The sequence below is a fragment of the Panthera leo genome, chromosome F3 (assembly GCF_018350215.1).
Source record: "Panthera leo isolate Ple1 chromosome F3, P.leo_Ple1_pat1.1, whole genome shotgun sequence".
NCBI lineage: Eukaryota > Metazoa > Chordata > Mammalia > Carnivora > Felidae > Panthera > Panthera leo.
The window spans coordinates 33609005-33635053 of NC_056696.1; the positions used below are offsets into that span (position 1 = coordinate 33609005).

At 48.6% G+C, this 26049-nt stretch overlaps 1 protein-coding gene across 12 annotated transcripts in view; it reads left to right on the forward strand.

The window, feature by feature from the left end:
• Positions 1-26049, forward strand: part of LAMB3 (laminin subunit beta 3) — a 163138-nt gene that overhangs the window by 120778 nt on the left and 16311 nt on the right. For 8 of the 12 annotated variants that reach the window (XM_042925910.1, XM_042925908.1, XM_042925904.1 and 5 more), the window contains exons 4-12: positions 116-1451; positions 4522-4831; positions 6225-6289; positions 7092-7246; positions 17921-18035; positions 18570-18643; positions 22480-22671; positions 24274-24337; positions 24741-24934. In XM_042925910.1, the coding sequence (XP_042781844.1) occupies positions 6262-6289; positions 7092-7246; positions 17921-18035; positions 18570-18643; positions 22480-22671; positions 24274-24337; positions 24741-24934 (822 nt within the window). In that variant the 5' untranslated portion in view covers positions 116-1451; positions 4522-4831; positions 6225-6261. The remainder of the gene's footprint in view (positions 1-115; positions 1452-4521; positions 4832-6224; positions 6290-7091; positions 7247-17920; positions 18036-18569; positions 18644-22479; positions 22672-24273; positions 24338-24740; positions 24935-26049) is intronic. The other 4 variants (XM_042925912.1, XM_042925916.1, XM_042925914.1 and 1 more) reach the window with 3 other exon arrangements.

Below are 26049 nucleotides of genomic sequence, written 5' to 3' on the forward strand. Positions count from 1 at the left end.
GGGGATTCCCCCTTCCTGTGGCGAGGCAGAAGTTGTGTCATCCTGTCACATACACTGTGTTTAGGTCACTGTGATGTGTTTCCGGCTACTTTCTCTCTCTTTCCATTCCTTATAGGGTACTCAAGTCCTCAGTCAGAACAGCTCCTTGTCAACGTGGAGGGGAAACCCTACCAGTATGTGCCTGAGCCTCTGAGATGGGGAATTGGGATGCCAGCCCCTTCCTCATCTCTGCCCACACAAGAGAGCCTGTCAACGTGGAAAACAAACAGGAAGGCACTTAATGGTGTCTGTTTTGGATGTTCCTACAGCATCATTGCCTCCCCAGGAGCGCCCAGCTAACACCAGTCCTCCAAGATTTGGAGCAAGAGCTCAAAGAGGCATTTTCAGAGATGTTGGGTCTTGATTAGGTTTGGTAAACACGAAGTTCAGAGTCTGATGGGTTCTGGTCAAAGATTAGCAAAGGGAAAGACAGGGAATTTAGGTGATGTTAGGCTCTAAGTGATGGTTAAGAATATGAGCGCTGGAGCAAACTGGTCTGGGTTCAAATGAGCACTTACTAGCTGGGACCAAGTTCCTGAAAGTGTGCCTCATTTTCTTCATCTGCATAGGAAGGATGATTAAGTGCCATCTTCTACAGAGATGTAGTGAGTATTAAATGAGTTAATACATATGAAGGGTTTAGAACAGTGCTTGGCACACCCTGAGCACTTGGTAAAATGTTAGCTGTAGTTATTTTAAGTTGACTGCCTGATTTCTCCTGGACCTCAGGCCCAAGCCAATGTGTGCCGTTGTCCTTTGGGCAGACATTCAGGCTGAGGAGGTGAGGGTAGGGGAGAGAGAAGGGCACGAAATGGAGTCGGCCCCTGACAGGCATCCCAGGCCCCTGTTCTGCTGGCCTCTGTCTGAGGCTGGGCTCTTGCCTGTGCTCAGTAACATAATAAACTGTCTCTCTCTGGTTTTGGGGGAGGCTCACGGAAGAGTGACCAATGTCTGGGCCACTGAGCTATGGTGCAGGTGTGAAGGGCCACGCCGGCTTGAGTCACGTGGCGAGTCCCCAGGGCTGTTCCTGGAGCCTACCCTGTCCCACAGACGAAGACTCAGCCATGACTCACCATGTTCAGGTGGTGCCTGGGCCTTAGTCACCTGGTGCCTCTTCCTACCGACACCTGTGATCCGGCATTCACAGCCTGCACCAGGCTCTCTTATCCACCTTAAACTCCTCTCCTTTCTTCTCTCCTTCCCTCTCCTTGCTCCCTATCCCTTGATCTCTCATTGATCAGATCTTGGCTGATCTCCCTGACAATTTGGATGGGTTGAGCCTGACAGATGGATAATGGAGACTGGAGATTCTAATGCCACCCCCACACCCTGTCAGAGACATTGCCAGGAATGACTGATAAGCACACAGGATGCTGCCTACATCAACATGGTGACATTTATGTAATCTGGGGGTAGGTGCCTCCAGAAAGACCCCCCTCTCTGCAGTTGACTGCCACAGGAATTTCCACTATAAGCCGTCCATTCCGGTGACTAGAGGCCCAGACTGTCCCCTCTGAGAATGCAAATACACCCATAGTGCATGGGGACTCCTTAAACTACATCCCTTATTTACACTTCGGTGTGAACCTGTTCGTTACACAAAGAGTGAGCACTTGCTATGTGCCAAGCACTATTTCAAGGCACTTGGAAAACAGTAGTGAACAAAAGGGACAAAAATCTCTGCCTTCTTGAACATGTCATTCTGGTGGAAGGAGTCAGAAAATAAACGTGATTAATAGGTAAGCTATATAGTTGGTGGAAAGCTGGTAAGTGTTGCACACCACAACCAGAAAGACCCAGCCCACCAATAATGTAGGATAGGTGGGGTTGGGAGTGCTGGGGGCTGGGGACAGGGATTGGGCAGGGAAATTGCTTGTCATTTTAAATAGGGTGGTCAGAGTCATTGAGAAAGTAACATTTGAACAAAGACTTGAAAGAGGTAGGCCAGTTAGCCTTGTAGACACCCAGGGGACAGTGTTCCACGGGGAGGAAGTACCCAGGCAAGGCAGCAGAGTCCTAGGACGGAAGCAGCCTGGTGGTTTGGAGGCACGGTTAGGAGGCCATGCCCCTGGGGTGAAAGGAGTGAGGGGCAGTATCAGTAGAGACAGAGGAATCATGGGGGTGTTTGGATCACATAGGGCCTCGCAGATGTCTCTAAGGGCTTTGGCTTTGACCCTGACCATAATGGGGAGCTAGTGCAGGGTTCTGAACAGAAGAGGGTCTACTGAAGACCAGTTAGGAGGAAGAAGAGGAAAGTTCAAGGATTTGCAGAAGTCTGAGGAAGAGAGGCTCAGGCCAAGAGGGTGGACGTGATTGGTTCTGTTTGCCTTTGGAAGGGGAGCTAACAGCATTTCCTGATAGGATGATCTGGGTGCAAGAGAGACAGGAGTCAAGGATAACTTGAGTAGCCATTTCCCTAAGCTCAAGTTCTAATGAGCCAGGGCTGGTGGGAGGGGTGTGTGGGGGGGTGTTGGTGGGAGGGTGGTGGTGCTGAGGGCTCCAGAACAAGATGATGGGAAGCAGTTAGAGAGGGAAGAGTACACAGAAGGGAGGCTGGGGCATTGTAGTGATGCCCCCACCTGCCCTTTAGCCCTGGCCAGGTCCTAACCCAGCCTCTGGCTCTATTTTAGGCTTCTTGTCTGTGAACAAATTGGGTTCTGAAGTTCAAAGCTGTGCCTGGGGCCCTGCCATCTTGAGGGTTCTAGATCCCCTTTGGAGAGTGCTCAGTATCCCTGAGGAGTGAGGCTGACAAGCCTACCCTGGGGGTCTGCAGAAACACTGTCCTGGATTTGGCCCAGAGTGTGGGGGGTGCCCAAACGGAGCAATTGCCATTTCCCTCTGTGAAGCGAAACCACTCCTGGGGCCTGCCCCAGCCTGTGAAGTCTGAAACACTAACGGCTTATTTACCCGGGCTCCTGGCCTCATAAGGGAGGAGAAGGAGGGGGATTTGAAGGGCCCCAGCCACTCAGTGTGCGGCCCACCACACACCTGCCCCACCTCGTCTGACAGTCTGGGATTGCCACACCGGCTCCTTCTGCTGGTTAACTATTAACGAGTTCTTTGTCACATCCTCTTTCCTGGTGGTGGGCAAGGGATGGGGCAGTTCCAGGAGGGTGAAGACTTCCTGGAAGCTTAGAGTTCAGGGAGCTGGAGAAGTGGGGAGACACAGACCAGGCGGGTGGACTCTAAGCCCCAGGAGGTGGGGTGGGTGTCAGCAGTGACCTTTCTCTGGAGGATGTGATGGGGGTCTCTCTGTGTTCTTGTTGCAGAGGCTGGCCCATGTAGGGGAGCTGTTCGTACTGACTGTGGCTTGTTGAGTTAAACCAGATTTCACTGGAATTCTTACAGGGGTCAAAACACTAACATTTATTGGAGTGTTTGTTATGTGTGTAAATAACTTATTGCCCATTTGCTAATTATAGTACTTCCCATGCCCACCTAAGCTTACTGGACTAAATTAGAACCTGAGATTAGAAACGCCCGGTTTAATCCACAAAATTCTACATTTTCCCCTTAAGGGTTCTCCAACCAATTTCTTGGACTTACCCTCAAACTGTAGAGAACTTCTTGCTTAGGAGACACTGACAGACTGGACTGGATAGTTAAGAGTCTCCTTTAAATAGAAACTTTGAGGCAGCGAGCGGTGTTCCAAGACAATGCCAGTTCAACAGTGCCAAGATATGGACTGGGTGACCTTCCAGATCTCTCTAAAAGCCATCTCTGACCCTAACCTGGGGGATGAGTGTCCTCTGAGACCAGCCTTTCCATTTAGGTCTGTTACTGCCATTTATAGTGGCTCTCAGCCCGGGGGCCCTAAGGCAAGGGTGCACCCAGAATCCCACAAAGGAAGCTGTGTTCTCAGGCCCGGTGGGGGAGGGGGCAGACAGGGGAAGTGGGTCTAGTTGTGGTTAACCTTTCCTTCTACCACTTGCAGTCAGGTCTGTTTTCTGGCCCTGCAGGCTGGCATTCCTGCCCTGGAAGGGTGGGGCCCCGAGACCAGCCCTTACTGAGCTGGGGGCAGTGACTCACAGGTAGTTACCTGTCCTGGGGCTCCCTGCCAACCTGCAGAGGGAGTCGGAGGGTAGGCATTTAGAGTTTATTCCTGTTTATTCCCCTTAAGCTTTCCTTGGGCTTTGACCCCTTCCTGATGAACCTAAAGGGTCTGCAAATTCCCCACGAAGTAGGGTTTTTCCACTTCCCCTCCCCCCTCCTTGGGAGGGGTCTGGTGCTTTCCAGGGTCCTGGATGTTTAGTTCTCCTCCCCTTGAAGCCCAGTGACAGGTCTGGGCAATAATACCATATATAATAGCCCTGACCTTTGTGTCCTCTGCTTGGTCTTCTGTCCAGGGTGGTCCAGGACACAAGAGGAAGCTGACCCCTGTAGGCCTTGGGAAAGTGCCAAGTGTGGTGTCTATCACAATGTGAGTGCTGTTCCCTGCCCCCCTGGAGTCACTGACATTTGCCTGGTGCTTTCTGTTTGCAGTGGCTCCCTTCAACCACCCCCCACCCAGGACACCCATGGGCAGCCAGGGACTGATGAGCTCGCTGTGAGGCCTCTGAGACCGACCCACTTGCCCAGTCCTGTCCTGGGGGGGTGGGGGTGCTGTGACGGCAGATGGGCGTGCCAGCCGCCAGATTCCTGAGGCCCGCCCTGCAGTGGGCTACGCCCAGCCAGGGAGTCTCCAGAGGTGAGGCCGTTCTTTAAAAACTGGGAGCCAGGAGAGGAGCCCCCACATTCAAGGGGTGCTCTCAGAGGCCATCTGGAGAAAGAAGAGCAGGCAGCACGGAGCAAGGTATGTTACCTGTCTTCACCTGCCTTCACCTGCCCGGTGAGGGCCAGACACGGGGGGAAGGGCTGTCTGTATCTCTGGGTGTCTGGGGCCTGGCTACAGGGCCTGATTCAGTCCTTCCTGGGAGCTCACCCAAGCAAGCAAGCTCACCTCCAAAGGCTAGGTTAAATGTCTGCCATTGTTTGGGCTGCTTTTTCACATCTGATAAGAGTCTCGGTGACATAAAAAAGCAGCTTCAGATCGGGGCTGAGCACAAAGAGTAGTAGGAAGTGTGGGCTGGCCCAGCTAGAGCTCTTCCAAGGGCCACTCAGATGCCTAGTCGTGGAAGATTCTAGCCTGGGAGTGGAAGCACAGAGATAGCACTGGATGAAAAACCAAAAAACGGGTCTCCTCTTAGGCCATGCTTAGCTGCGCAACATCAGGCCACCCATCTCCTCCTGGGGCCCCTGAATCTTCTGGGAGGGATTGTAAAACAATTTTGATGAATTAGGATGTATAATTTAAAGATGCCAGGAGTGTCCCCAGGTTCCTCTGTGGCCATGCCTTGTCCTGCCCGCACCCCCACCCCCCGCCTCATTCTTCCACCCCAGCCAAGGGAGTTTGTGGCTGTCACTGGAGCAGGGCACACATCCAAACGAAGATAGAGTTGGGCACTGCCTGAGCTGGGGTGGGGCTTGCCTCAGCACAGTAGGCCTGCCTGTCCCCCAGAGGGACCCTTTGAGTATCCAGCCTCAGCCTCCAGAATCCCCATTCTGGGGACTCCCTCCCGCACACCCCGGGCCAAAATGGGAGACATTTTGAGTTGCTTTCAGTTCAGATGAAATCATCATTCACTTTTTAAATTCTGCCAGGCTCCCCTTTCTTGCCATCACATCCCAGCTACCTGCTTAGCCCAGAATTGTGGCCACCACAGTCTCACCCTTAGGGTGGCCTGGGTGGTACTGGAGACCATGGCAGTGGCAGAGAGAGCTCGCTTCCAGGCCCTCCGTCACTTTGACCCACTCACCTTTGGGCCTGGATGTTGGGCCAAGCCCTGAGAAAGGCCAACTCTGTTTCTTGGAGTAGTAACAAGGCCTCTATAGCTCCTCTTCTGCAAAGGGCCCAGCCCTTTTCTGCTCCCCACGATTGTGCGGGCAGGGTAGGGCCAAGCCTCTTTCCCTTCCATCTCAGGGGGGGAAGACGAAGTCTGTGAGGTGATGGCATTTTCCCAGGTTATGCTGTGAGACACACGCCAGCTCAGACATGGGTTCAGGGCTCTGACATTTTCCAAGCTTTTGGCTACAAATGTACCTGCTGCTCGGAAGTATCCTAGGTCAAGACCCTAGGTAAAGGGGGCTAGTATGCCCCAGAGGTTTTATGGATTTTTTTTAATCCAAGCTGCTTTGTTCTGTCCCAGGTGAGAGCCTCTGTGGGGATTCCCCTATTGGCTGAAAATGAGGCCACTCCTACTCCTGGGTTTTGGTAAGTATCCATTCCCATCTTTCCACGCCCTGTTATATAGCAGGGAGGTGACACCATGGGTAAGAGGATAGTTTACCAAAGTACGAACATCATCTGTCACCCTGTAGTCCTTGAGCTTGGAGCACTTGTCTACTGGGGCACCCATGAGGTTTCCCTGCTCATTTGGGCCTTTGGAGAAGATGAGAGGTTCCTAAGTGTCTTCTTATTTCTACCTGAGGGTGGCTCATGGTTTCCCAAGTGCCCTGCACAGCTAATTTCTTAGCCTTTCACTCTGGCTGCTTCCAGAGCCATCATGGCTTGATTTTACAGTGGTCTGTAACTGGGCACTCACTGAGTATGGCTGGGTCAACTTTGCAGATAAAGGAGCAGAAAGATTGCAGGCATCTCCTGGTGTTGCACAAATGGCCAGCAGCCAGCCCTGCTCTGGTTGCTGACGGAGGCCAGGCTGCAAGTGAAGAGATTGAGGACTATGTCCTGGTGGCTGAGCATGTGCCTGCAACTTGACTCTAAAAGCCACATATGGATGCCACATTTCAGGATCATCCAGGGTTTTTGGTTGCCAGTGTTTCCCCTCCTTTCCTTTTTAAGTTATGGGTTATGGAACATGAAATCAGGGTTTTGTTTTGTTTTGTTTTGTTTTGTTTTGTTTTGTTTACCTAGCAGCATCAGGATTGCAATCCTCACCACCACCACCAAGTGGGAGCATGCTAGTCTAGCTGATTTATGCTTCCCTGGGGGATACTGGGTGGCCTGCTGGACCCTCCTCTCTCTAGGCTGTATCTTAGCACCCTTGTGATTTCAGTCTTGCCCAGTTTCCTGTGTGCCCAGCAAGCCTGCTCCCGTGGGGCCTGCTATCCACCCGTTGGGGACCTGCTCATTGGGAGGACCCGGTTTCTCCATGCTTCATCCACCTGTGGACTGACCAAGCCTGAGACCTACTGCACCCAGTATGGCGAGGTAGGCCCTACCACCATGGCCTCCAGGGCTGGAAAAGGCAAGATTGGGCTGTGTGTGAGTCTGCCATTTGTTCACAGAATGCCTGGAATGTACTTGGTATAGCCCCAGCTTCATGCACTGTGGAGAATGCAAGAAACATATAAGGCCAGATCACTGCCTTGACAGAATTTTCTCCTTCATTGGGCAAGAGAAAATGTACTCAGAGTTAGCGGGATGGCTCCTCTCTTCTTCTGCTTATAAAACTGAAATCTCTCCCCAGTCCTTGGGCATGGGCAGGACAGGTTTTCAAGTCTTGAGAACAGACAATGGGATGAGTATTGATCCTTTAGTATGTAGAGTTTAACATGTCGGTGGTGGATGAAGTCAAGGCTGATGGAGCATAGGTGGGGGGATGTGTGCACTGGGTTGTGTTCTTGCTGTGGGATGAGCTAAGTTGTGCCATGGTTACTCGTTTGCCACCATCTCTTTGGCCAGTGTTGGGATATGAGTGGACAGAGCTAGCGGGACAATATATGATTATAAGCTGGAGTTTACCTTCTGTGTTTTGCAACTATCATGTATGAAGAGCCAGCTTACCTCTCAGCCTCGTTGGTCCACTCAGGCAAAGTGGGAAACATCCCAACTGCTGTTGGAGAACATAAATCAGCAGGATAGACCAAGAAGTGATGAGGCCAGAAAGGAGGTTTGGCAGCTCAGCTGATAAGTCAGAACACAAGCTGAACAAATCCAGAAACTCAAACGCTAGGACCTGTCAATTGACATTGCCTGATTAGGAAACTGAGTTTTTTAAAGAGCTTTTGTGTTTTTTTTTTTTTCTTCTACATGCCTGTGGACCTTTGTTGTAGGAACTTTGGCTTTCTTTTCTTTTTTAAACTTTTTTTTAATGTTTATTTATGTTTTGAGACAGAGACAGAATGCGAGTAGGGGAGGGGCAGACAGAGAGGGAGACACCAAATCTGAAGCAGGCTCTAGGCTCTGAGCTGTCAGCACAGAGCCTGACGCAGGGCTCGAACCCACGAACCGTGAGATCATGACCTGAGCCGAAGTTGGACGCTTAACCGACTGAGCCACCCAGGCGCTCGTCTTTTCTTTTCTCTTTAATAAGGTGGGGATCATTCTTGGTGCCTTATGTTTACCAAGGTTGAAATCACTTAGCATTTTCTTGTTTCCCAGCTGCAAGTCTCATTTGGCCATCTTTCTGCCCCAAAGACAAAGATTTGGACAAAGGAGTGGGTGAGGAAGTGGTTTTCCTCGAATCTCTAGTCTTTTCAGAAAAAGAGAGAAAGAGAGAAACAGACAGAAGGGGAGTAAGAGAGATTGATTGCCATGAAAGAGACTTGAGTTCACAGAGAGCCTGTGGTGTCCTCTTTCCAGACTGTCCTTGTCCTTGGGATGATGGAGGTGGCATCTGATACTGCCTCTGGGCCTCCCTGGCCTTCTTGTCACCAGTGTTCTCTTGGCTACTTTTAATGACAGATGGTACTGGGTAGTGGCTTTGGAGGCACTGAACAGAGATGGCTGTGGTTTCTGCTGCTCACCCAGTTGGATATAGGAAACCCTGTTTGACAGTGTTGGGTAAAATGGCCAGCATAAGACAAGTACTCCCTATGGGCCCAGATTACTCCACACGCATCAGGGGACCTGGAAATATTGAGCTTTCTAGGCAACAGAATGGTTTTAGCCACCCCCTTCCTACACACCCTCAAAATCTCATGTTACTAGGGTATGTCTAAAAATTTCAGGAAGACTTCTGCTGACCTCCTTCCTCAGGCTGGCCTGCCTTCTGGAAGGAGAAGCAAGGAGAAGTCAGAGCCCCTGTCCTGGCATGTCCCCTCAACCCCAGCCCTGTCTGGACAGCCTCTGTCCCCAAAGCCTTGGGCTTTTGGCTTCACCTTGGCCTGCCCTCTGCCTCTCTCAGATGCCCAGGGTGCCAACTCCCCTCCCTGCTCTTAAATAGCCCCCTGAGAGCAAAGTGGTGCTTGCAAAAGAGAAGTCTAGGCTTTTGCAACCCTGAGGATGGATAAATATCAGCTATTTTGCTGCTGTGAAAGTTGAGAAGGATTGGCTTTTTTTCCCCCTTTTCTATAAGGGGGAATAAAGCCATGCAACCTCTTTTCAAGAGTAGAGGATAGGGCATCTTGAATGCAATGTGTAGTCCCAGGTCTGCCACTAACTTGTGGCAAGATATTACCCCTCTCTAAGACTTCTTTCCTCTTCCATGAGTGAGTGTTAGATGAAAGTGTCTGCAGGTTTGCTCCTGGCCACAACTTTCTCTGGAAATGAGCTGACTGTCGGAAACCAGCTTCTCTCCCCCTACCTTCCACTCCTCCCTTATTTCATTTCTCATCCACTCTCTTACCTGTCTCACCTCCTAGAGGCTGTTGGGTGGCAGCCATGAAGACATACACTAAAGACACACACTGGGTGCTGTGGTGGCTGTGTGATGACAATTAGGAATCAGTGTTTTAACTCTGCTGAGTTCCAATTCCAGTTTTTAAGTTTAATTTATTCTATTATCAAATGGTATGTATAGCAGCTATAATTTATTAGGCACATATTATGTGTCCCAGACATCATAGTAAGAGGTTTATATAAACTATCTCAATCTATTTTCATGATACTTCATGTGGTGACACTTGTTATCTCTGTGAGCTATTGGGAGGGTCTGGGTGTGTGCTGGGACCCCAAATTTCTGATGGAAACACACAGGTGTTGAGTTTTCTGAGTATTTAAAGATGGGGGGTGTCCTGGCCAGCCCTGGCTGGAGATGAGACATGATGCAGAACCTCACTGCTAGTGCCCTCCCCTCCCCCTTCTCTCCCTCACCCCTTTCTACCAGCTCCTGCCCTGATATACACACCTGCCTTAAGTCGAAGCTTCTGGTTAGTGCCTCTGTTCTATTTCTGTGACATGGTGAGCCCTGAGCCAATTACAGCCTTACCCAGCACCTGCTGCCTGCCCACTGATGTGGCACGAATGCAAGCGCATTGGAGATTTATGACTCTTGGACGTTCTGCACTGCTCATTCCCCTGCTGTCCACCCCAGAGGGGCTCAGTGGAATGGGAATTGCAGGAGCAGTGGGGACTCCTTCCAGTTCCAAAATTGTCTCTCCCAGCTCCTGGTCTCAGAGTGTAGCTCCTTTTTTGTGTGCCAGTCTTTGCCTGTTGGCATCCTACCTCCTCTCCCTGATTTGGTCTCAGTAGCTAAACCCCATCAGCCTCAAGAGCTTGCTTCTGAGATTTTGGGGTCCATATTGCATCCCTTGCAATGGACATAGGACTTGGTCAGCTTGGCCTTATGGCATCCCACCCCCAACTTTGCCCCTCTGGTCCTGACCTTTAACTATCTAAGCTTGGGCCCAGGCTGTTCTTTACCAGGATGGCCCTGTTTCCTTGCTCTCCTTCCTCTAGCTCCTAGCTAACCTCTGGATAAACTCGCTGTTCCCTAAAGCTCCAAGAACATCTGTGTTGCCCCCTTATCCTTGTTTGCTTCTGTACTCTCCCTGAGCGTCAGTTCCTCATTGGAAAAATGAGAGTAATGAGAGCACCCACTCCAATGAGTTGTTGTGAGGACTGTACAAAGGAATGAGCAAAGTGACCATGGCTAGTGTCTGCAAGATGCTAAATGTTCCATCCCCTCTTCCCTTACACACCTGCCTACTGGCACCTGTGTCTGCGTGCAAAGGCTGCCTCATCTCTGAGTCATACTCCTGAGCATTTCTTCCCTGATTAGGACACACACTCACATACTTATGGAAATCAACCCATCCTTGGGCCAGCCCACTCTGCTTCCAAGTGGCTGCTGCCAATCTGATTTGCAGTGGACTGTTGGAGACTCTGGAGACAATTATGGTCAATGAAGTCATCCTGACAGGTAGTGAGGACTCTCTGGTTCTGATCCTGGCTGTGACACTTAGATTAGGGATGGAACCTTACTAGCCCATGGGTTCCCTCTAGACCACCACTTCTCCATTTGCGAGATAAAGGAGTTGGGTTAGTTGGCATTCATGTTTGCTTACCTTTAGCATCTCTGCCTGCTTCTCAGAGATGGCTGGGCTGTGTGTGACCCTTTGGGTTCCTCATGGTCTCTCTCAGGCAAGTACTGGCAGGGGCTGAGCCATGCCATGTGATCATCTCTGGGCTGGTGCAGGCTCCCCAGAAACTAGTGGGTTTTGCCTGGAAGCTTCCCAGCCCTGATTTCTGCTTCTGACAATGTCTCCTCCAATGTTGTGTCTGCTCCCCTAAATGCTTATTTATCTCCCACTCCCTCCCTTTCTGGGGAAAACTTAATTACTCAGCTACCTTAATAACAGTTTTACATAATGCACACCTTAGGTTAATTAGCTGTGTAAACCAAATAGCTGTCATTTTGATCTTTTGGAAACAAGCTGAAGAGCAGTATCCAGTTCACATCCCCTCCTCCCCAACACACACACACATACAGGCACACACTTGCACACATGCATGTAAGTGCACCCACACCCACATTCACAAACCCCAACAAACACTGACTTTCTTTGACAATTGTCTGTTTTCTTAACCTTTGGCATGGCTAATGTGTAGACAGAGGATATGTTCATATATATCCTGAGATCCTTATCCTGTGCCCACAGAAGACTTTGAGACTGTCTCTAACCAAAATGTCTGCCCTCCCGTTTCCCAGAAGCTCTCAGACATTCTGAAACTTCCAAAGCTCCTGCCATTGGGGATTCACTCTTTTGGATGAAGCATTGTTGAATTCCTTGTTTAAAATACAAACGGTCTTGGGAAAGGCACCATATAATCAACCATTTATATTTCAACAAGGGTTTGCTTGTCAGAAAATGAGCTGTGGCTTTTGAAAAGGGTTCCAAGAAAGTGAAACCGAGGATGGGTAAGTTTTGAGGGCTAGGAGGAAATGGATAGGGACACTGGGGGATAATGTTGCTAACAGAAGGAAGAAAAACCCGGGTTGGTGGAATCTGAGATTCTGGGTGCCTGGTTGTTATGGGCTGGGAAGCACAGCTTGTAGGCTAAAAGTACAGAAGAGGAGGGAAAGATGTGATGGGAAGGCCTGGACCAACCAGGTGGCCTCAAACTTTGCTGGCCTGGTCTCTCACTCAATTGCTTTTGGGGTTCAGGTCCCTAGAAGTCTCTAGGCAACATTTTGCAGACCTACTTTGCTTCTTTGTCTTTGGAGGCTATAGGAACCATTGTTACTGGCAGAGCCTACAGAGGTCCAGACAGGCAAAGGATTCCCTGCACTCAGGTTTAGGGAAATATCTCCGTTTCTGTAAAGGTCCAGGCTGGGGCTGAGGCTGTCCTTCCCAGGGAAGAAGAGAGGGAGCATCCTGACAACCAATTCTGGTCCCTGCCAGTGGCTGCCAAGTCACCACTGTGTCCCTTGGATCAGAACAGGAATAGAAAATTTAAAGGCAGATACTTTGGGACAGAAATCCCTGCTTCATCTCTTCCTAGCTTTATGAACTTGGACACATTTCTTAACTCTCTAAGACTTGCTTTCTTATCTGTCAAATGAGTATACCCATCATTTAATGTAAAATACCTACCTCAGAGATTTTGGAAGGATGGAAGGAGATAACGTATGCACAGTGCTCAGGAGAGAGCCTGGTGCAGTGTAATTTCTGGGTGTGTGGTGCACATCATCTTTAATCAGCTTCAGAAAGTCAGCCTACTGAACTTACTTTGGATGGTGATAAGGGCAGTGCTTAAGGCTTTGGTGAAGATGTTATTTCATGATGAGAGAAGATGAAGTTGAAAGTGCCTTATAGAACTGGGGCTTTCCTCTCACTCAGCACCATAGTGGAACCCAACTTTTGACCTTTAATGGCAATATCCACGAATGTAGAAAGGCTGAGGCTTCTGGATCCCAGTGGGGTTTAATGGAGGCCTTGCTGACCAATGACCTTAAGGGCTCCTTCTTCTGCCCACTTAGCTGAGAAGAGTATTGCTCTAGTACAGCATCTGGTCAGTGTCTTTTTTTTTCTTTTCTTCCTTCCTTTGCATTCTTGTTTGGAGTGTTTTTAAACTTCTGAGCAGATAAGCTGGAGTAGGGAAGAATTCTAATAGCATGTTAGAGCAAGAGGGAACTTCATTATCTCATTCCACCCCTGCGTATTACCAATGAGGAAGCTGAAGTGGAATGAATGTCTTTTCTTGCAGGCAGCTGGATTTTTTTTCTTTTCTTTTCTTTTTTCTTTTTTTTTTTTTTTTTTTTTTTTGGTCTCGGCTTCCTTTCTTTTGGCCCTGGCTGGCAGCCATGACCCTGATGATATCTCCTTAGATAGACACAGGCAGCCACTGGCTTGCTCATGGCAGGGAACTGGGCCATGAAAACCAGAGGCTGTTTTCCTATTTCCCCCTAGAGTTAGCTCTGTGTTCTACAAAGGCACAGAGCTTTGATTTGCGTTTACCTTCCTTTTCCCACCCATTTCCACTGTGATTCAGGCTCCTGCTGGCTCTTGCTCTCTCCTTTGCTCTCCCCCTAGCTCTCTGGGAGGATTTCTCTTCCCCCCAGACTGCTGAGCTTCTAGAAAGCTCTAGGATGAGGGAAGACGCCCAACCTTTCCAGATGGAGAGTAAGTAGGAGCCAAACTGGCTGGAGGCCTGACAGGCTGAACTGATAATACTGCCGCGTCTCTGAGGTCGTGCAGCCAGGAGAACGCTCACTAGTTGACCCCAGAGGGAGGCTGCTGCAGCTGAGACCTTCCACCTCTGGGAGAGATGGAAGCGCCTGACACACATGAGGGGAAGAACCTCGCATTGATAATCACACACACACGTTTATACACGTACTCATATAAGCATGCAAGAATAGATAGAAAGGGAAACTGAGATACAGAGGAAAAGAGAAAGTTAGCAGCTTGTCTTCACGTGGGCTTCTGCCATAAGCTGCTCTATTTCAGGTCTCCAGCCAGCTAGCTAGTTGACGAGCAGAGCTACTTAAAATACCTGGCCCAAGCCTGTTGGCTTAGCCTGTCTCTAAGGATTGTAATAAATCCCTCCTTTAGCTATGTTACTAGGATAAGCAGCACGTAGGTTTTAAGCCCACGCGGGTATCTGATCTTCCATCAGTCTCTGCACACGTGGAAGGGAAGTGGAGCAGGCACTGGGTACCCCCAGCTGACTCCGAAGACTGGGCCAGGAGGCAGGGTAAAAAGCCCATACTGAACACCCTGGAGACTTTTAGTTTGTTTAGTTTTATAATGTCTACTTTCCTGGGCATAAAAGTGTGTGTGTGTGTGTGTGTGTGTGTGTGTGTGTGTGTGTGTATCTCCAAGGTACTAAAGTTTAAAATTATTAAAGAATAACATATAAGGAAAAGAGTTCCTTATTATCCGATTACCCAGATATATTAGGTTAAATTGCATGCCATTGCCATTTTTGTAGGTCAGATTGGCTGAAGTAATTTCATCTGTTCAACCTAATCTGTTGGTATATGTCCTTCCAAACACTTTCTATTCCTTTAAAATATATATATATATATATATTCCTTTTATATTATATTTATTTATTTATATTTATATTATATTCCTTTAAACATATATATGATGTATATATATGATATATGTATACATCATATATATATATATATATATATATATATATATATAATCATGACCTATATACATTTATTCCCAACTGTTTTTCTTCATAAAACAAAATATGGTAAGCATTTTCCCCATGTCATTGAAAACTTCCTGTGACCAGTCTTTTTAATAGTTACATAATATTTCATCTTTTGGGACCATGAAAGTCATTTTTCAGTTCCAGGTTGAGTTGTTCTAGCCCCTGTGCCCCAGGCCCGAGGAAAGAAAGAGCCTTGTTTCTGGTGCTTGCTTGGCCGGGGAACAGGCTGGGATCGGGTCCCAGCAGAGCTGAGGAGAGAGCTCTGGTGACAGGCGGCCGGAAGGCAGCTGGCCCTTGTCTCTCTGCAGGACATGTGCTGAGTGTAGACGGAGGATGGGGAGTGGAAAAGTTTGCCCCTGAGAGGCTGCGCAGAGTGGGGAGAAGGGCATGCTCACTGCCAGGGACCAAAATAGGATTCTGGAGGAGAGTCAGATTCCAGCAAGAGGCTTCTCTTGCCCAGAAAGGATTATTTTAAGTGCTCAGGTATTTATTTCAGCCACTGACACATCTACAGTTTCTGTGTTAACTGAGCTGGGTCAGCCTGAGAAACCAGCTTTCTTCCCAAAGCGCTTTCTCCAACTTACACTCCCCCATGGTCAGCTACACGGTGAGGCCAAGCCCTTTGAGTGAGACACAGATTGTCACCCTTTACTGTGCTTCCGTGATGTCTGTGGACCCACCTGGCTTCCTAGCAGAAGTGAGAGGGCAACATTGATGGAGGAAGGGAGAGGGAAAGAGGGAGGGGGGGGGTTGGTAGGGGACCCTCTCTGGTGTTGTGTTGGTGCCGACATTGGCTATCAGCAGAAAACTCACTAGCCTGTTGAGCCTCACCTTTCACAAATGTAAAATAGGAAAAATACTCCTTATTACCTGGGTACAGTACCTAGCCCACGGCAAGCTCTCTGTCACATAATGCTGATGTTCTATTACCTCCTCTCTTCCCCACCCCTCGTTTTAAACTCCATGACTGCAGTAAGGGAATGTTTAGTAATAATTACAATGTTGGCAGTCATTGAGTATTTGGTATTCATTAAGTATTAAGGGCCTACTATGTGCTGGGCACTTTTTTAAGCACTGGGAATACAGGAGAGGAAGCCCTCGTGGAGTATACATGTTTAGCAGAAGGAGGCAGAGGGTAAACAAACAATATAAGCAAATAAATAGACAATAAATGCCCAACATTTCAAGTGGAGATCTGAACCCTGAAGGAATATGTAGCTGGGGAAGGAATGGACAGGGCATTGAGTGCTCCATACAGAGCATGCATGCCAGCCATTATTTGAACATTAAATACCAAAAAATTATTGTTTAATAAAACACGTTTGGTCGCGATGAAGAAACCTCTGAGCAGCAGGATGGGTGACAATTCTCTCATATGCAGGTGAGAACTGGAAAGTGGGGTGGGAAGTAGAGTTTCCAGGAACCAGGACTCCTGGCTCCCCTTCTCCTTCTGCCCTGTCCCAAGCTTTGTCAGCCGTGGGGAGGGAGGATGGGTGTTGGGCAAGGAGTTCCCATAACCCCAGGCACAGGCTCAGCATATTAACTCAATCCCTTTGGGACTGACCTGTCACGTTAATTAGTTCAGGGGACACTACCCATTCTAAGACATCACATCAGCCTTATTGGCTTATCACCTTCCCTGGTCAGGCTAGAGGTTCAGGAGCAGGAAGGCCTTGGACAAGCCAGAGCTTTCCCCTGGTTCTGGTGAGTAGAGGCCTTAGGGGAAAGCAGAGGCATGGGTGTTTGGAGATACGGTTGTCCCCACCCAGAAGGAGATTCTTGTCCAAGCCTTGCTTCTACTTGTGGATGAATATGGAGCCCTCCGAATAGTGTTCTCTACTCTGGGCACAAGGTTTGGTGCCTTGGTTACTCAGAGAAAACAGAGTTTATTTGTGTTGCATGGGGGAGCTGGGACAAGGTTGTGCTGTCTCTGTGGGGGGGTACGTGTGCATGCACACATGCACACATACGCACACACACATAAACTTAAAGAGCAAGGGTCATGTTCTATGGCCCTATTCTTTTGCTTGCTGGTCTCCACCTGCTGTGGAGTCCATGGGGTTCAGTTCTTGTGTCACTTGTGTCACCCCAGGGCTTGGGCAGGCCAAGGAAGGTGTGATTTGGGAGGGAGCTCCCCAGTGAGGCTGTTTCCTTTTTGGCTGCCTCGATCTTCATGTGAGAACTCTTGCCCTGAGCCCCAAGGCTGCAACATTCCTGGCCTTGGGACCACCTACCTACAAAGCGCCACTTGGTGGGGGACCCTTAGATTCTCTCCTGTGGGTAGGGAATGCCAAACCTGAGAAGGGTCCTCAAGTCTCAGATGTCAGTGCTGGAAGGCCTTTGAGATCATCCAAATGTTACTAGAATGTTGGCTCTCTGAGGGCAGGGTCTTCATTTTGTTCACTAGTATAACTCCAGGGCCCAGAGCGGGGTCTAGCACATAGTACACACTCAGTAAATATTTGCTGAATGATTGAATGACTGTATTCTAACCTCCACTCTACCTGCACAGGAGAAAACTGAGCCTAGAAGATGGGGTAACAGAGCTAGGACTGGAACTCCAAATTCCCTTGTCCTTTTTTTGCTGTGTCCCCTCTCCCTCATGCTCAGAAACCCAGTTTTCTCCAGGCCTCCAGGATTAGGTCAGATGAGATCTAAAACTCTCCAGCCTATACCTAGCACACAGAAGATGCTACATTCATGCAAATCCCTCATCTTTTCTTCGTTTTGCTCTTGGTACTCTTTCCAAGTTTTTCTTTGAGGCAATGTTCTGTACCAGAGTTTGCTGCTACCTCACATCTCTTTCCTAGCAGTAACGCCTATTTACTATTCACTTTGCTATGTGTTAGGAGGGAGACAAAAGAATTAAAGTCAAAGATGACAATAGCCTTGTTTTAAGAGGCTAATCCTTCCAAGGGTATTAATGAAATCAGTGGATCCCTGGGGGTAGGGTTTCACAGAGGGAATGTTCTAGGCTCTCAGGACATAAGGGAGAGTCTTCCCTGGACCCCACTCACAAGGCTCTCTTGTCTCCCTGTCCCTCAGTGGCGGATGAAATGTTGCAAGTGTGACTCCAGGTTGCCTCATAATTACAATGGCCACCGAGTGGAGAATGTGGTTTCATCCTCAGGCCCCATGCGCTGGTGGCAGTCCCAGAATGGTAAGCGCCAGCCTCCTGTAAGGGCGTAAACTGGTGGAGGCTCCCACAGCGTGGGGGTGGCTGGAAGTTTCCTGGGAACCCTTGGGGTGTTCTAGGCATTTCTTATGGAGGTGGGACATGTGTGGTTAACAGGCAGTACCTACCGCCTCTGTATTTGAGACCTTTTGAATGCTGTAGCTAGAAGAATTTACTGGAAGTCAAGGAATAGGTAAAAGGAGCAAGAAAGAAATGCCTTTATTTCACCCCATTAGTTACAATGAGCTCGTTGAAGGAATGGGGCTTGTAGAACAGACAAGTTGAAATCTCTTAGTGTGTTAGGGTCATCAAGAGATGATGGGAAGGAAACTTGGCCAAGGACAGATAGGATCTTGAGTAGGAAATATAAGTAAAAGCATGCTGGTACCATTCCTCTCCAAGAGGAGAATTGGAGGATCGAGGTTTCTGACTTCCGAGAGCTAGTGGAGTCCAGAGCCTTCTTCAGGGCTGGGAAGGTAGAATTTCCTGGTCTAAAGTTTCTACTTTTTGTCCTTCCAGATGTGAATCCTGTCTCTCTGCAGTTGGACCTGGACAGGAGGTTCCAGCTTCAAGACATCATGATGGATTTTAAGGTGTGCTTCCTAAGGATGGCAGTGGATGGGAGAGGGGGACCCTGGGCCATTTGGGCTTGGGCTTATAGGAAGCACAGCGTCCTTGTCTCCCTAGGCTTAGGGTGATGGCATCATATGGTAGGTAGGCGCCACTTCCCTAGGCTGAGGTGACACTTACCCTGAATCTCTATCATGGTGACAACAGAGGCCCACTCCTGGGAGCACAGTGGCACCTCCAGGCTTCCTGTCCTGGCCATGCAGTGGATATATATCCACTTTCTCTCTGCATCCCCCATCCTTGACCCATCTAATTAATTCAGCTCTGCCAAGTACCAATTCCGCTTGGCCCAGTCAATTATTATACAGGCGTATATTCTTGATGTGTTTAATAATTTTGCTGATGAGATTGAGTTTAATAAATGGCCAATAAGTGGCCCATATCCATGAAAGATGTGCTCTTGGAACAGCCCTCTTGGTGGACAATCTACTCACTCACTGCTATTAGTTCCCAGAATACTTTTGGATTCTGCTTGTATACTAGCATCCTCAGATACTCCTTTTGGAGGGAACGTTTTTGTTCATTTGTCACGAGTCATTTTTTTTTTTTTTCCAGAGAAGATTTGATTTTATTCTTTCTACAGAAATAGTCAAATACTTAAAGATCAAGCTTGGTCAATAAGATTAGATCAGGAAGGGTGAAATCATTTTCAGAAGTTAGAATGAACCGTGAAAAAGATGCAATAGGATCTCATTTCTGACTTGACTCAGAAAGTTAACTTTGAGATCCTCTCCTCAAGAAAAGGTCAAAAGTATTTTGAGAAATGGCAGCATCATCTGAATAAATGCCCAGTCTCTAAAGGTGACAGCGTTGAAGGGCAACATTCATCTGGACGGATATTGTTAGTCACATTGCTTTTTCATTACTCACTCATCCCTTTGTCCATTCTTGCCACACACATATTGAACACTGGTTATATGTTAGGTTTGGTGCCAGGTGTTAGGGATAAAAAGATGAATAAAGCTAAATCATGGTTGTCATGCTGCTTCAGTGTATGTCAGGAAGACAAAGGACCGACAGTGAGATGATGTGTACTCTGATTAGGAAGAGATGCTGGGGAGCACAGAGTGAGACATCCAATTTGATCTGTCTTTGGGGAGTAAGTCATAGCATGTACCCAGGAAAAGATGAATCTTTGCAGGCCACTGATAACCAGGTAAAGGGCAAAGTCCATTCTGGGCAAAAAAACCCGTAAAGTGCAAAGGCCTGGAGGCAAGAGGCAAGAAGGTATGTAACTGAGGAGGGGGCAAGGGAATGCACACAAGGTCGGGAAGGGAAAATATGTATAAGGTGGTGAGAAGTAAGGATGTGGAAGGCTACCACCTGGTGAGAGACGAGTTTGCAGACGTAAATGGGGAGGGAGGAAGTAGACTAAAGATTCATCCATTCTTCATTCAACAAATGACTAAGTGCCTCCTGTGTGTTAGGTGTTGGGGGTGCAACTGTGCACAAGACAGACAAGGAGGCCTATGGTTTACTGTAGTGGTTCTCAATTAGGGGATATTTGGAGATCTGGAGATGTTTTTGGTTGTCACAACTGTGGGTGTGACTATTACACATCTAGTGATGTCTAGTGAGTAGAGGTCAGGGATGCTGCTAACCATCCTGCAGTGATCAGGATGGTCCACACAAGGAATTATCCAACTCCAAATATGAACAGTGTAAAGGCTGGGAAACCTGGGCTCCTGGAGAGGAAGAAAACGCAGGCAGCCAACAAATAAATTATTAGAAATTGTAGTGATATTTATGAAGGAAACAAAGTAAATTCTGGAATGGGGTAGAGTGGGCAGGATGTGGGCAGAAGAATGCAAAGGTATGAAAAATCTTGTGGGGAAGTGACATTTAAGCTGAGAACAAAAATTGAGAAGGAACCCACCAGGGGGAGGAACATTCCAGGCAGAAGAAACAACCCGAACAAAGGTCTCTGAGGAGGGAATGAACTTGGTATGACCCATGGCTTGAAGAGATGGAGGTGCACAGGGCATGAGATGAGGTGAGGAGACGGGACCCCTTCACCCTTGGTGAGGGGTTAGGATTTATTCAAGAGTAGCAGGCAGAGGACTTGAGTAGACATTTCTTCCAAGAAGATGTACAGATGGCCAGAAGGCAAATGAAAGGGTGCTCAACACCATTAATCATCAGAAAAATGCAAATCAAAACCACACTGATATATCACCTCACGCTTGTTAGAACAGCTAGTCTTAAAGGACAAGAAGTGCATGTTGGCGAAGATGTGGAGAAAAAGGACCCCTTATGCACTGTGGGTGGGAATGTAAATTAGTGCAGCCACCAATGAAAATAATATGGAGATTCCTCCAAAAACTACAGATAGAACTACCATATGATCCAGCAATTCCACCAGGGTCTATATGGGAAGGAAATGAAATCAACCTTCCGAGGAGATATCTGCACCCTTATGTTCACCACAACATTATTCTCAATAGGCGAGACATGGAAACAAGCCCAGTGTCCATCAGTAGACGAATGGACAGAGAAAATGTAATCTATAGCTATATATCTATACACAATGGGATATTCATCTATAAAAAAGAAGGAAATCTTGCCTTTTGTGACAACATAGGTGGGCTTTGAGGGCATTCTGCTAAGTGAAATAAGTCGGACAAAGAAAGACAAACACCATGTGGTCTCCCTGATACGTGGAATCCAAAAAAGCTGAATTCAAGCAAATAGAGTAGAATGGTGGTTGCCAGGGGTTCGGGGGTGGGGGAGATGGGGAGGTATTGGTCAAAGGATGCAAATTTCCAGCTGCAAGATGAGTAAGTTCTGGAAATCTGATATACAGCCTGGTAACTATACTTAACAACACTGTTATATACCTGAAAGTGGTTAAGAGTATAAATCTTAACTTTTATCACCACACACACAAGATGGTAATTATGTGAGGGGCTGGATGTGTTAATTATTGCAGTATTCATTTTGCAATTTGTGCATGCGTCAAAAATCATCATGTTGGACACCTTAAACTTACATATATTAGAGGTCAATAGGATCTCAATAAGCCGGAAAAAAATAGTGGGAAGCTATTCTAGGGTTTTTGGCAGAGGAGTGACACAGTCCATTTTATGTTTTAAAAAGGACATCCTGTGTGTAGGTGGAGGGCCTAACCGAGGTGAGAGTGAACAAGGAAATCAGGTGGCGCCTACTTGGGAGATCAGGGGGCTGTGCGCTGCCGCAGGAGACAGGGCCTGATGTGGGTCTGTTTGGAGGAAACGGTCCAAGCTGGGAGCCGTCAGCACGAAGACCGCATTGAAAGCCACGAGAAGTGGGTGAAACCACCGAGGGTGGAAGGACACAACGTGTCATGCTGAGAGGCTTGCATTTCATCTCTAGCTAATGCACATCCACTGAGGGTCCTGGAGCAGGAGTGACATGGTCAAGTAGTCATCTAGAAAGACCTCTCCAGTGACGTGGGGAGAGAGGTTTGGAGGGCCCAGACAGCTGACTGTGGGAAGTACCATGGGAGAATGTTCTGGCCTGGCCACCTGCATGGTGCGCTGAACTAGGATCATAATCATGCCTTCTGGAATGTGGATCACCGTTCTCCTGCTTTCCACGGTCCCCCTGGGGAAAACCCGATGGGGCTTTCCAGTGTTGGCCAGGGTGTCTGCCGTCGGACCTGGATGCCCTGAAGCCCACTCGCTCCCTCTCGCCCGTTCTCCTTCCCTCACTGTGATTCTCAGGGACCACCAGTGCATCTTTAGGAGGCTTTTTGGTGATGATGTCTCTGCAGTGGCCCCTTCTCTTCACTCAGGCCCCCACCCTGTCTGTGCCTCTGCAGGGGCCCTTGCCCGCCGGGATGCTGATTGAGCGGTCCACAGACTTCGGCAACACCTGGCAGGTGTACCAGTACCTGGCTGCTGACTGTGCCTCCGTCTTCCCCCGGGTCCGTCAGGGCCAGCCTCAGAGCTGGCAGGATGTTCGGTGCCAGTCCTTGCCCCAGAGGCCTAACGGGCATCTGGACGGGGGGAAGGTAGGTAGAGGGGGCTCGCAAAAATAGGCACGGGTTGGTGGGGGAGGGGAGGTCCCTGACATCACATTTGCTCACACGGTCACCCAGCCTCTGGAGAAGACGTCAGTGCACCTTGCTGTTTTTCCTGCTCCCTCCAATAATGACCTCTCTGGCCGCTTTCAGAATATTTGCTGTTTGTCCCCTTTGCTACTCAGGAGGAATATTTTAAAACCACATCTAGGGCCCTGCATAATCCCACCGTGCCCTCTTCCCCTCTTCCATAGCCACCGCTCCCAGCTCATTGGCACAGTCCCCACGGTGAAGAGGGTAAAATTGACTCTGCTTCAGTGCAAGGACTTTGAGATGGTTGTTAGATTCACGTGAGCAAAGTACACACATTTAATTTGATCTCTGGTTTCACCTTGGTAAAGTTTAACACCAGAATGAGCTTTCTCAGTTTAATCCCTCTGCCTCTCCCTTGGGGAAATTCAGGTAGAAGCTGTGGCTCTGTGTCACCAGAATTTAACCCTGAACTGGAACGGAGAAACTGCTTCTGGAAACGGCTCAGAACTTTCTCCCCAACTCGACTCCTCTCACCTGGGGTCAGATTCTTGCATTTCTTTCGTGACTGCCTTTCCTCTCACCACCCAGCAGCTGCCGCTGGAGGGCTGCTGTGTTCTCTGTCCTTCCTTCTCTGGTTCAGGCTCCAGCAGCCTTCAGAGCTGTTCTCCTGGGCACCCAGTGCTCAGAGTGCTGCCCTCCGTGTGGGCGGTGCCTTGTTCCTTCCCTGGAGCAAGTCCTCCTGGGTCACAGCAGACCCCATCTGCTTGTTAACCACACTCCGGAGACTCCAGATCCGAACACAGGGCTTTTTCCTGATTCGTGGAAGGTTGATATGAAAACTCTGGAATATACAGATGAATTCCCATACAATGAATAGGGTTTTTTGTTTTTGTTTTTGTTTTGTCTTGTTTTGTTTTTTTAGACACACACACACACACACACACACACATGTGGATGAGCAGGGGAGGGGCAGAGGGTGGGAGAGAACCTTAAGAAGGCTCAACGATCAACGTGGAGCCCGATGCAGGGCTTGATCTCACAAACCTCAACATCATGACCTGAGGTGAAATCGAATCTGACGCTCAACCCAGGTGACCCTGAATGGTTTTTATTAAAGAGGAAAAGCATAGTTAAAATTGGGGTTGTCTAGAGTGTGGTTACCACATCCATGAATCCTTGGGCCCTGGACCTTCTCATTCATCCTAGGTGTTTGGAAAATTAATATTCCCTAAACCCTCATGTGCACATTATATATCTCACCATTATTTTTGACCCAAGGAAATCAGGAAATTCTTGGGATATCTGTATTTTTAAATGGAGAGGTGTGGTTGTCTACACACACACACACACACACACACACACACACACACACACATTTAGGGCCCAGTGACCATCTGGCTCCCTCAGTGCAGCTGGCAGCCCTCACATCCATGGTCTACTCAGGTTCGAGGTGAGAAGGGCCTCAGAGCAGTCTGATGGGGGTGCAACATTGGTGGAAAGGGGCGTTGGGGGCACCCCATTTACCTCTTCCACAGGCCTTCCCTTTCCATCTCTCTGTAGGTTCAACTTAACATCATGGATTTAGCATCTGGGATTCCAGCAACTCAAAGTCAAAAAATTCAAGGTCAGTGTGGTAACTTCTCCCCACTGCGGGTGGGGAACAAAACTTGGAACTTGGGACTTGCCTTGGTTGGTTGGTTGGAACTTGGGACATAGAAATTGCCTGGTCTTTCCTATTTCTGTCAATATGGTTGGATTTAATACTCACCCTGCTTATTCCATCAGGCTCTGTGGTAGACTCAGGAGGCCTGGGTTGGAGTGCAGGGGTCTTTCCTGCTTGGGAGGGTTGAGGGCTGAGGAGGATGGCCCCTCATATAACCAACCTTATGGAGGCAGGGAAGACCAGATGGTGAGATCAGAATTTCTTTCCTTATCTGTCCTGCCCTAGGAGACTATTTGCCTCTAACTTCCTTTCTTCATTTTCCCTTCCCCAATCCCCTCCCTCTGTGTTGTTTTCCCCCTCTCAGAGCTGGGGGAAGTCACAAACTTGAGAATCAACTTCACCAGGCTGGCCCCTGTGCCCCAGAGAGGCTACCACGCCCCCAGCGCCTACTATGCAGTGTCCCAGTTGCGTCTACAGGGGAGCTGCTTCTGTCATGGCCACGCTGACCGCTGTGCCCCTAAGCCTGGAGCCTCTTCCAGCCCCTCTACCGCTGTGCAGGTGACAGCCCTGGGTGGGAAGGGCTGAGGGGAGAGAGCAAGACCAAAGGAGACTGAGGACATTCTTGGGGCACCTATAAAACAAGGAGGGCACTGAATTTAAAACTTGGGTATTTAACCTTTTAGCAACACTGAAAAAGAGTCTAATTATTATTTCAAAGATCAGAATTTTGTAGCACTTCTCGAAGCCAGCCTTATGGTTTGTAATGGTTTGTTTTTCAGTTACACATAAGCAAATCTGTGGGTCTTGCCTGGCACTTAAGGTGATGCTGCTTAATCCTGGCTACACGTTTTAACTTCCTGGGGAGCTAAAAAAAAAAAAAAAGAAAGTGCCCAGACCTCCATCCTCAGATACTCCAAGTTTATTATCGGTTTTTAAAGCTCCCAGGTGATTCTCAGCACTGCCAGGGTGGAGAGCCACTGGTTTGGGGACTCTAGAGTCCCATCTAGTGGTGAGATATAGGGAAGGTGAGAGAGAACAGAGTCTAACGTGGATGCTAAGCGTACCCCAGACCATCTGACTAATGAGTCAGATGGATGCATCAGGGATGGGAGAGGGAAGCTCCAACTTCACCAGCAACCCTGGGGGGTTTGCTGTGAAACCACACACGGGAAGCATCCGTAGAGTGACAACTTTGCGCTCAGAAGCAGAAGAAGCTGTCATTTCTATTCTTTGGAGCTTCAGCTCTTCTATTAACGTACGGGAGCTCATTTACCCTAGTGATGGAGGGGCACTAGGAAATCATGTAGAAGGGCCTAGAGGGAAATACAGGTGAAAAGAGCTCTGGCCAGCTGCATCCTTCCCACTTCTGGGCCAGCCTCTACCCAGGGCTGCAGAGTTGGCCAGAGGGATACCAGCTCCAGGAATGTGTCATCTATTAGGGCCTGGAGACAAATGAGCAGAACCCAGGCAGAACAGGATTGCTGATAGATGAGGAATACAATATGCTGTGGGATGTAGGGGCGGGATAGGGCACACCAGCCCCAGGGGCTCTCAACTCTGGCTGCACAGTGGAATCACCACTTTAAAAAGTACCAATGCCTGGGCCTTGTCCTTGAGATCTGGATCGAGTTGGGCCTGGCAATGGTAGTTCTAAAAAAGCTTCCCACGTGATT